We start from the raw sequence: 11,877 nt of genomic DNA, 5'->3' as shown, positions 1-11,877 counted from the left end.
TATATGTGTGTTTATATAATTCAAATGTCAAAAAAAACGGATGTGATATTGCTCACTATAGTAACAATAATAAGCATCGTGAATAATCCTGCTAGAACAAGATCCGTCCAGTAAGGTAAGTATTCAGCATCTCCTTCGTCCGACGATGCTGTATGGTTCCATTGATAAACGTCCTCATGATAATCAGTCGATTGATTCGCCATGACGTCTCACCCTCGATCCATAGATGATGATTTTTGTTTTTCGATTCGCGTGTTTTGCGATAACATCGTGATGTTTACGAGAAGTCCATATCCTACACAGAAATCACCAGACCAAAATGACAAAAAGAAAAATAGTAATATTGGTTTTGTCTGTCTAGTATTTTGTTTTCTTTGTAAGTCGATTAGTCGCAATTGATGTGGAACGGAGAGACAAGGTGTGTCTGAATTTTTTTTCAATTTTCCCCGCAAAAAGCAGAAAAGCAATGAAACGTTTGTGTGTGGAACATATTGAGCTGAACTGTAAATTCTGTGAAGGATACGCACGTGAATTGAATCGATTAAAATCGCGAAATGTACACGTCGCGGAGTATGAATATACATGAAAAGCACAATCGGCAGGAAAGTTTTAAAACTTTTTACAGTCATGGATACAGGAATAAGCTCGAACGCGCGCGCGCGCTTCAACAAAATATGGAAATGGATCACATCGCGAAAAAAAAGGCAAACATACGGAAGAGTTTGCTAAAATTGGATGAGAAAAGTCAAACAAACTATGGGAATAAAACTGAGAGTACGGAATAGAAAGATAAAGCACTGCTGGAAATGGAAAGAAATCGCATTTTCAGAAAACGCAAGAAGAAGAAACATCGAAGATAGCGTATTCCTGTTCAAATCAAAATTTTTTTGCCGTCGTAGTGTGTATATTTTGTCGAAGGTAACGCGTGTGTTGCAAATCACATATTTAAATATCGCGGTGTCATATATTCTTAGTTACAGTTTTTGTAACGAACCATCAAAAGGAGAAAAATTGTCTTTCGAAATCACACCGAATAAATATTAATATTGTTAAGAAACAATATATAATAATTTTACTATATGCACACATACTCACAACATTTGATATTTCATTGAAACTCTTAAATCACGAATTATAGACAAAAAGCGCGTGAGTGTGTATATACTCGGTACACAAATATTGCCGCATGGAGTAAGAATTCAACGCGGGTTTTTACTCGCATGAAGAGACAGGAAAATTATAATCCCGTTTCACGTTATATGCGAGAGAAGAGAAGATTATTAATTTAAGCTCAGCTGTAATCAAATTGCAATTACAGTGGTCTCCGCGAGAGATTTATTTAAATGCCATATCAACATATAGTCACAAAGAGAAAGAGAATGTAATCTCGGAAAACTAGCAACGCGATGTTTGCATTAACGCGAAAATTACCGCGTCGAAATCGACTAACGGTCAATATTTGTTGCGCGATTATTTAAACACTTAGCTTCGTAATTCTCTTTTCATAATGGTAATTGTGGCAGCCAGTGTTATTGGTCCAAGCAAGCAAGCGTGGAGTGGACTTTCCCTCGGGCTCGCCGAATTTAAAGTGAGTTACAACGCTGTTTCCCTACATTCACGACGAGCGTTCGAATAAGGACAATCGGAATTGAAGAGATGCAGTTTAAAGAGAACGGAATTCTGAGCACGTACTTGAGTCTAATAATTAAAAGTAACGCTACGTGTCGGTTCGTGAAAGATTAAATGAACATACGGAATTTTCCGCGTTTATTAAAATTGTACATTATTTCAGAGTGTCACTCCGTGTTTCTCGCGGAAGAGTCTCTTCTCACTTTTTTTTTTTTTTTTACTTTCCTTTGAAAAGCGTTTTAAGTTGTCGAGCACTTTTCGAGCGTTCTTATTAAATTGTAGAAAACATCATGCGCGGTGAAAAAAAATCAGGTCTCGCCGCGTCGCGGTGTGAAGCGGCTCTTTAAGGTTGTACATAATAAGGTACTTGACTTGTGTGACAATTAAAATTTAATTCAAATTAAAAATTTGTGCATTTAATTATACTTCGTTTAATTATATTTGTTTATTTAATTATACTACGTATCGCGCGTCTATTCAGCTTTTGACACTTACTACGCCGTGGCTTTTTTGTTTTTCGTGAAAGTTGCGATAAAGATATTCTATTCGCAGCGACCGACGGAAGAGAAATTCTCCCGATCAACTATAAATAATCGCTAGTAACGCGCAAGCAAGAATGCTTTATAATGTATCAATCTTTCTGGCTGGTGGATACTGTGAGGCATGAAAGTCGGATAAGACGAATGGACCGATGGGATTGCGCGCGATCGTTATCGATCCGGTAAGATGAAATAGGATGGATTGTTGCGGAAGATATTCCGGGGCCAAAATCTTGTTACACCAGAGCAATAAAATATTTCGCGATGGCTGGTAGTGAATCAGAACCGAGATGCGGTATTTTTGCGAAATACAAAAAATTTTACATAAAATTAAACAGAGTTTAAGTGAAATCACTTTTTTGCAATATTTTGTTTTTTTCTCGTATTTTGTTTCTATTTTATTCTTTTAAATAATATTATCGAGAGAGGCGAAAATAAATAAAGCTTGTACGGCCATTTCCGTTTTATGTGTAAGTTTTTGATATTTTCACTTGTCGTTAGGATAATAAAGCGTAAAGATAAAATTTCGACGGTTCTTATATAAATTAGTTTTAACACTGAACGCAACGACGAACAATGTGAACGGCGTAATCGGTTTGATAAAAGGAAATTGATTCTTGCGTATCACACAAGTGCGTTTTATCTCTCCATTTTTTTTTTTTTTTTAGCACAGAAAATGTGTATGAATGACCAATACCATTACCATTTTAATCCTATATTCCGCGCACGTGTTTAAAAAAAAACTCAACTCAATATTCTCACACACCCGCGGTCGGCGCTGTATTAATCGCGAATCCGGATCCCTTCGATGGTTTCGATTAATCACCATATGACTGGACCGCGCCCGAACGAATTGTTCGCCAATTTGCTTTGAGATTTTATCGTGACGGATAACACGAATAAATGGCAATATAAAGACATAAAATATATACATCATGCGATATAAAGTATATTTAAGCGCGGATATGTGAAAAAATTACAAGTGTGGGTGTAAAATCAAACCGTTCGTGAATACGTGGCAGTCGATGCAGTAATCCTTCCCTCCTCTCTCCTTTTCCCTAGGGAACGAATATGTGTTTCGTAAATGGTTAATCAAGATGATGTGAAAATGTAACAAGTCGATACGCCGTTTTCTCGTGCAATTTGACGTTCTATATGAAACTAAATTTAACTGCTCTCCAGAAAAAAGTTCGCCGCGCAACTTCTCTCACTCAGAAGAGCGCGAAAGCGTAAAAAATCTCTCTACAAGTTTTCGCTGCAACGATTTTAGTGCTAATAGAGTTCTCCGAGAATTTCGCTTATTACACTAATAAACAACAAAAGTACAAAAAAAAAAAAAAAAAAAAAAAAAAAAAAAAAAAAAAAAACCCATTACCAGTTTTCATAATCTCTGATGCTTGTGGCGCGCGCTCGTCATGAAGTTATTCTTATTTCGTAATGTGTAACAGCATCTCACATTTTTGCGGACATTAATCTTATTTATCTCGAACATTCCAAGCTGTCAGAAAACGCGGATTTTGCGTTTGAAATTAACATGAGAGAAGAATCTTTTCGTTTTTCTCTCACGATGCACGCGCGTGATTGATCTGCATTTTACTAAATTCAAACGGCAATTGCACAATTGTTTGATGTTTGCGTTTATTCTTTCATATGTTTTTCTCGCGTAAACGTTTCTAGAAACTTTTTACAGCCATGTAGAAAAAGTTGTTTAACAATATAGTACAGGTATTTGTTTTATTGTACTTACCGCGCATTTTATTTTAAAGTTTGTGGGTTTGTGTGTGTGTGCGTGTGTTGGATTTAGATTCCGCTGTTATTTGAAAATGGAAAGAGATAAAAATCTGTAATTGGTTGCTCCACAACCCGTTCTGATATCTGATCTTTTTTTTAGATATAGATTGTAATCGATTTTGCCATAACCGCCTACAGTTGCCGAGCATACGCACGCATAAATACAAAACGGCGACGTTCAGACTAAGCACAGTCTGCTTGAAACGATATGAAAGTGGATTGCATTTCTTTTTTACAAACTTTGATTTCTCAACCGCAAAATGATTTCCTCTATTTTTTTTTATTATCAAAGCAGAAGAAATTTAGTTCCACTTATCTACCTATACGTGTATCAATATAAATAATAAAAACTTTTTAAAATGTTTACGGTATATCAATGTTAATAATAATAACTTTAGAGAAAATGTTTGAATTTTAGTTTTGACGTAAAAAAACGTTCCATTTTTTTAATTTCCCGAAAAAAAAGCTTTTTTATTTCTCACTGTAAATAAGCAAACACGGAAACTCCACGAATAATGCACCGAATACTCTCGTTTATAGTTTGAAACTAAAATTGGAAACGGTGACTTCAATTTTCCGGGCTACATAGACGGGAAAATGCACCTCCGATGCATTTGCCGCCGATTGTTTCGTTTCCATTACTACTTTTAATAAATGTAAATATCATTCTCATATGTCTCCGATACCCGTAAACTGGCACTCGCCAAAATATATAATTTCAATCTTTCAACTTGAAACGTATTATAATTATATATCATAATATCTGCAAAGAATCAAGAATAATATAAAATTTCTACTACAAAATATTCTAATTTTGTGAGTTCGCTAGAATTACATTTTATATAACATGTGTTTGTAAGTAATGAACGTGTCAAGTAAAAACGATTTTGCGTGGGCAATTAATGTATCATTATATCAATTATTACATCATTTATCAAAGCAGATTAATTGCTCAGAACGTCAAATCATTAATAAAACTTTTTCGTCATATAATTTCACCGTGCTGCATTGATCCCGCAACGAAAGCCCGTACGTATATATATATGACGTTGTGCAAAATCTCACAGACAACGTTATGACAGCACGGACAGATCTAACAAGCGACGTATGTTATTAAATCTAAGCTTTATTGCATTTTGAAGATTGTTCTCGAAGTATCGCGCAAAACAAAAACGACTCTTTAATAAGATACATTGATTCTTGACGATAAACGAGCCATCGGAGAGCCAGTTTTTTAGTTTTCTCCGATGGTTATCGAGAACAATGCCGTTGACTGGGATAAAAGCTGCATCGTGTATAATGCAGCCCTGTGTAATGATTGGAGGTGCAGTTATATGGAATTCTCAATTGTAATGAATTTCCTGCAAATGTGTGCGCGGAGTTATGAAGATCCCTCATCGATTCTCTCCATCAGGAGACTCTTTGTTTTAAGAAAAGTGTGCTCGTAATCCCTGGCATGGCAAACATGGCATATTGTGTTGCGGACAATAGTCATTCGACAAGATCGTCTCTTAAGATTGCCAAGATTCATCGGACCTCACAAGCAAATTCATTTCAGGTTGATCCAAGCTGAATGTTAGAAATGTAATTTCGCACCGTTTATATATGTATCTTGTTTCTTGCATAAACGTTATCTCAGATTTATGTAACGGTTATCAGACGATCTCGCGCTATGTGAGACGCGGTTTCTTATCTTAGAAGCACGATGCTTTAAATTTTAAAAGAGGGAAAGAGTTTAGGATAACATAACTCTTCCAAGAATATCACATGCTTCATCACCGCCGCCGCTGTGTATGGTCCGTACACATCTTATATCTGCAATATGTAACGTAAAGTAAGACATTTTCCGCGGGAAAACACAGGGTTCACAAAATATATAACTTAATATATATGTAACCGCGAAATACATGAATACGATATGTCATTCTTTACTTCAAAAATTTATTTGCACAAAGATAAAATATAAAAGAGAGATTATATAATACACTCGATGTAACACATCCTTTCGCACACTTCGAGTGAAGCGAAGTCTAAGTTTTGCAATATTTCAACGTAAACGTACACACGTATATAGTCTCCGTGTTAATCCAAATCTCGCTTCTCAGTTTCTGTAATATATATATGCAAATTTAATCAGATTTCATAATAGATATATATATATATATATATATATATATATATATATATATATATATCTTAAGATTACTTAGCGGAGTTTGGATTTTGATAGACAGTACAATAAGCTCTCAGCATACATGATCCGAGCATTATTCCACGTTGTTCAAGAAATTTATAGTCACAGCTCGATGTGTGAATTAGATATCCTTGTAGCGTACATGTATCTCTACGTCTATGTATGTATTATTCAAGCATAATATATACGACATGTATGTGAGAGAGAAAAGATTTACGAGACCAATTCGTATCCGGACTGTTACTCTACACCAATATTATTGTACGATAAATACGAAACATTTTGAAATTAAAGCTGTATTATTTAAATACAAATTATATATCGCATTATATATAAATCTAGATTATTTCTTTTTTCAAAATAAATTTGAAATAAATCAATTAGTACATTATACATTTATTACATATAAATAAAATTGTGTTGCACGTATATACACTAGCGATCAAAAATTTGCGGGAAATGCGGGAGTTTAAAGGCAAGAAAAGGGATTTCCCCGTCACTTATTTCGTGAATGTTTGATCGCTATGTGTTATGTACGTGTACTAGCTATTAAAAACTAGCGGAATAAGCGCGGAACTCTAAGAGCTAGAGGAGTAGTTTCTCTCCCGGGCCTGTTCCGCGAGGTTTTGATCGCTAGTGCCCTAGCATACTGTATATCAGGGCATAGTAACATGTAACGAAAGTAATGTACATATTATCTGATAATATCACAGGTACGTGACATCGTTCGAAAAGTTCAAGTACTCGCGAAATGTTCTAATCAGTTTCGGGAACTCTTCCCGAACTCAACCATTTATAAACTTTACACACGATGCCTCCGGTAGCCTCGATATCGCAAAACGAAACTCGTTGAAAGCACGTACCACTGATACTGCTGCACTTTGTTTCGCTGCAAATCGGGTCATAGATAAGGTAGCTTTGACCGCAACAACGTTTGCCAGATACATTTCGCGAAAATTTTATTTATTACACCGTGTTAATTTTGCCTGTATCAAACAATGTGGTTGTATCAATTTTGTGTGATTCACAAAAAAGTGTCACTTATCTTCCATTTTAAAATGCGAAATGTGTGTTTTGAAAACTGAATGTTTGGTAGAGTAAAAGCAGCGCATTATGAAATATTGTTGAAAACTGTTGCGTTCTGCAACGCCGCAGAAAAATACATGGAAACATATTTTTCGAAATAAATCGTACATCCCGCAGAGTTTCAAGATAATCACGCGGATCAGGGAATAAACTCCTTAATCTGCTCCTTTATAAGTGGTATAGGAGAATTACTTAGTCCGGCAGTTTCAGAGTTCGCAATCATGACTGCACAGCCGCCACAGTAATTTTTCCATGAACCACGAGCGGCACGAGAAGCGAGGAAAATTAATCCGAAAATGAATATTCCTCGTTAAGTGAATTTACTTCCTCAACGTAACGCGGCCAGCAAACCGGATATTACAGTCGGACCGGTTATTAGTCTGTGACCGAGGAATCATATCGTCCGGTATGTAAACTTGCACATAAATTAAACTGGCTTTAATGCAGTTAATAAATTAACAAAACTTTCACGAGCAGCTTAACAAATTCGCACTTGTATATTATTTCGACGTACACGCGCGAGAAATTTTATTGATACACGAAATATCAAACGCGCGTTTTTGATAATTTATTATAGAATATTTCATTGGACCGTAGATGATTCCCGAATAAATTTTGTAGCGGAATGGCAGCTTTTAGAATCGTATTGTGAAAAAACAAAAAATATAATTTGTGGTTGCGAGTTAAAATTGTAAAATATATGATTGAAACGAGAAAAACTTGCGAGAAAAAGTGCGAGACGCGATAACACAGCGATAACATGATAAGCGTAAACCGGCAATACAATCTAATTAACTGGTGAAACTGAATTACCTGCATAGTGATTAACAGCCGTGATTACCACACTAACTGCGATCAGTCTTTGCCTATTGTCCGTCATATACTGTTCTATATCATGCATCACTCAACCGCTATGCCATTATCTTCGTAACCACGATCAAAGTAATTGGTCACATTGCGAGAAGAAAGACGCGACATTGTATGCACATCCTGTTAGATATAGATAAACTGACTGAACACATGTTCTTTTTATCACAAACCACAAATTTACCCAGAGTGTTATATGTTTCACGCACACACACACACATATATCTGTACGGTAACAATTTTACATCTTTTTTGTTTTTTTTTAATTGCCATAATTAATTCAAATGGGAAAAAAATTGATATTGCAGTTATACGTGATTTTCACCGCGCGCGATTGTTGTATCGCTGAAACTTTTTTAATGTAAAATCACCATTTTAATTGTCTCTCGCAAAAAAATTTGTAAAAGAAACGTTACGTTACAAATAAAATGTGCGAAATTTGTTAAATAACGCGAATATTATTGCGCGGACGTAAAACACAAATAAATAAATAATTACATCAATTTCAGCTGGCAATATGTTATTATTACATTTTCAAAATTAACGTATCGTTCACACACGAGCTATATAATATTTAATCTGAAATGTTTGGGCTGAAGAGATTTCCGCAACTCTCTTTCATTCGAAGAAAAGGAGAAGGAAGAGATATCGATATTTTAAAATTCCATGCAAACCGAATTCCCCTTGGTACCTCGACGCGAATCGAAATGTATTCCAATCTGTGTACAGGTTTTCTATATGTATCGACATTTTATTCGATTTCTAAGAATATAGCTTTCTCGTTTAAATTAGTTACACCGACATGGTCTCGATGATATTATATATTTATTATATTATATATATATTGATATATAATAATATTGTGCACACGATTATAATAATACACGAAATTTGTGTACATTTGTGTATGTCTGTTAAGTACATGATTGTACTTAATGTATTGTGTGTATGAATATGCTCGGGTTTGCTTATTGTGCCACATAAAAACATGTATATTAAAAATGTACATGTTTTTATGTGGCACAATAAGCAAACCCGAGCGTATTCTTACAAAGAGTGAGCTTAGAGAAGTAGCCATGATGTATGCAATGAAACCAGGTGCATTGTCTGTCTTGAATATCGGAGTGGCCTGCACGTTTAAGTAACATTCTCTCCTGCAGGTTATGAATGTATAATCTGCTTAAGCGCTCTATTTAAGGTGGCAGCTTAATCTTCCGTGTTCCCGTAGAATTATGACTGTCCTGTGCCTCTATTGTGTGTGACCATTTAATCATGTGAAGAAGTAATACAAGCGGCTTATTTTTGCGCGGAATAAAGGGAGTGATTTTTGACAAGCGCGTGAAATGCGAAGTTTTTCCTCTTATGTCTCATGCAAATAGTTTGCAGTAGTTGCTCTTTTTTTCGTAAAACGGATTAAGATACTAACTACGTGTGTGAGACGAGATTTTCTCTTTTTCTCTTTTTCTTTCTCTCTCTCTCTCTCTCTCTTGAATTAAAAAATTGTACCACAAATGTACAAATCTGACGTTGTCCTATTTTATTTTTCACGCGCGGATTACACAGCCCGGAGACATTATCTTCATAAGTAGCATCGGCCTCGTAAAAAAAATATCAAGACTACAAACGATAAGTATCCTTGAGAAAGAGAGAGAGAGAGAGAGAGAGAGAGAGAGAGAGAGAGAGAGAGAGAGAGAGANAGAGAGAGAGAGAGAGAGAGAGAGAGAGAGAGAGAGAGAGAGAGAGAGAGAGAGAAACTGGACACAGCTTGAGAGTGTAATATTTAGCCGTATATACCGCGAGATTCAGTTTCGCCACTTATTTTTATGTCTCTCTTCTAACGGGTTTCTCGAGAGTTCGAACGAAGAAAGAGAACGCGCGAAATGGCCCGTGCAGCGGGAATGCTTAGTTTACGAGCCATGAGAATAATTTCACGGCCGAGATATAATCTCCCGAGCGTATAAGTGTCGAGTGGCTGGCATCCCCGGGCTTTACAGTCGTTAAGGGTGGCGTTCATCACGGGTGCATAATTGGATGCGCGCTGCGAGGCGTATTTACATATGCCGCCGGGGGTGAATATTCGTAGACAATGGCGGAGAGGCAAATGCTCAAAATAGATATGAAATACCAAGGAAACGCCATGGAAATACAGTCGCCACAGCCGAGATCACCGCGCTAAATCGTCCGGCGTTTCTGCATGTACATATGTATGCGCCTATGTGTACGGGCGCGTATACGTAGTCGAAAGAACCGGGGCGCGCAAGTGTTACCTACCCAACTAGATGGTGGCATTCATGTTCAGACTCGTACGCTATTTTCTGAAAAGAACAAGGGACTGTCATTTATTCGTCTATTCATCAGACACCAGTCGCGGTTCGGATTGAATGGGAATGTTAAAACAGCACGGTGATTCTTCTTCGGTATTTCCTGACGAGATAATTACACAAGAGCGTATATCCGAAAGCAACGTATGCCAATGATAATTACGCGCTCCGATACGCGAGTACGTAATTTGTTCGTTCAAAGAGAAGTGCGAAGTGTACATAGAATGACACGTTGTTTCAACTAAGGTCAGACAAATCGATGCAAATCCATCGAAAATGGGCCAGTGGGTGAAGCGATAGTATATATATATATATATCGCGTCTGTTTCTGCATACATACATTTATTATGAGGCAATACGCCGCCGGGAAGAGAAAGTGAGAAAGAATTTTCCACAACGATTAAATCGAACAATCGATATTCCTCTCGTACAGGTCGTCGCGACTTCGAGTTTTTAGATCAAGTGTCAAAAATATCCGTAAAAACAAAAATGTTACGCCGCGTTATACTAACGCGAAGAACACAAATATCCATGTTAGCGTAACGTTACATGTATTTTTTAAACAAACTTCGTGCAACGTCAGATATTAAATATATAAATTGTGCAATGTAAGTGTATAAAAGCCTAATGCTGTTATCCTAACCGCGTACGTGTACGCACGAGAAAAAATTTATGAGATCAAACTTTGATGGCATTTCGAAACTTTGACAAACTGTTTTGTTACGTTGTTCAATATTGTGACGATAACGTTACAACGCGCATAGTCGAAGGAACGTGCTTTAAAAATATTTCTGAAGTAAAACGCACTTAACTCTCGTACCTATTATAATATTTTATTAATCGATCGAAGGTAAGAAGTGCACTTCAACTTAATGAGAATAAGATATTCTCAAATACGCGGTTATATATTCTGTCATTCACACACAAACTGCGGCTGCAGAATTAGCTCCTTCTGTAAGTATCTGGCGCTTTTCTCTCTCTCTCTCGGTCAGAATTTTATCTGATTTTGAACGAATGTTTGAGATGCGTACTAAGTACCATTCAGAACTAAAATATAGAAAAGTGACTTTGTATAAGTTTCTCTCTGTATAAAAGTATAAAGCTCAATTCACTCCGGTTGATTAACAATCTGTTGGTGGTAGTGTAATATGAGAAAACTTTTTCTCTCCGGCAAGTTGCAGCATTTCCAATCAAATGAAACTCGCTACGTACTACAAACCATAACTATCTATTTTTTAAATAACTAGCACAGGCGCGCGCTACGCGCACGCTATTGTTATTTTTATTTAACGTGTTGTCAGTGAACACAACCTGTCACCGCGATGACAAATAATATATACGTCTTATAAACCATATAATACACATATGAGAAATGTCAGAAATAACGCATGAAAATTAAACTCAAAAAATAGTGAGAGAGAGAAGTGGAAAAACAACACGTGACTAAAGT

At 36.3% G+C, this 11,877-nt stretch overlaps 1 protein-coding gene across 2 annotated transcripts in view; it reads right to left on the bottom strand.

The window, feature by feature from the left end:
* The window catches only part of LOC109863914 (tyramine receptor 1-like), a 39,299-nt gene that overhangs the window by 5,910 nt on the left and 21,512 nt on the right, over positions 1–11,877 (bottom strand). The window contains exons 1-2 of one of the 2 annotated variants that reach the window (XM_020444587.1): positions 8,053–8,106; positions 57–295 (exon numbers count right to left, since the gene is read on the bottom strand). In XM_020444587.1, the coding sequence (XP_020300176.1) occupies positions 57–203 (147 nt within the window). In that variant the 5' untranslated portion in view covers positions 204–295; positions 8,053–8,106. Of the gene's footprint in view, positions 1–56; positions 296–8,052; positions 8,107–11,877 lie in introns of those variants that run through there. The other variant, XM_020444588.1, reaches the window with a different exon arrangement.

This window comes from Pseudomyrmex gracilis, unplaced genomic scaffold, assembly GCF_002006095.1.
Source record: "Pseudomyrmex gracilis isolate BER0280 unplaced genomic scaffold, ASM200609v1 scaffold_14, whole genome shotgun sequence".
Taxonomy (NCBI): domain Eukaryota; kingdom Metazoa; phylum Arthropoda; class Insecta; order Hymenoptera; family Formicidae; genus Pseudomyrmex; species Pseudomyrmex gracilis.
The sequence above is the reverse complement of the archived record's forward strand: the minus strand, read 5'-3'. Positions and strand labels throughout refer to the sequence as shown.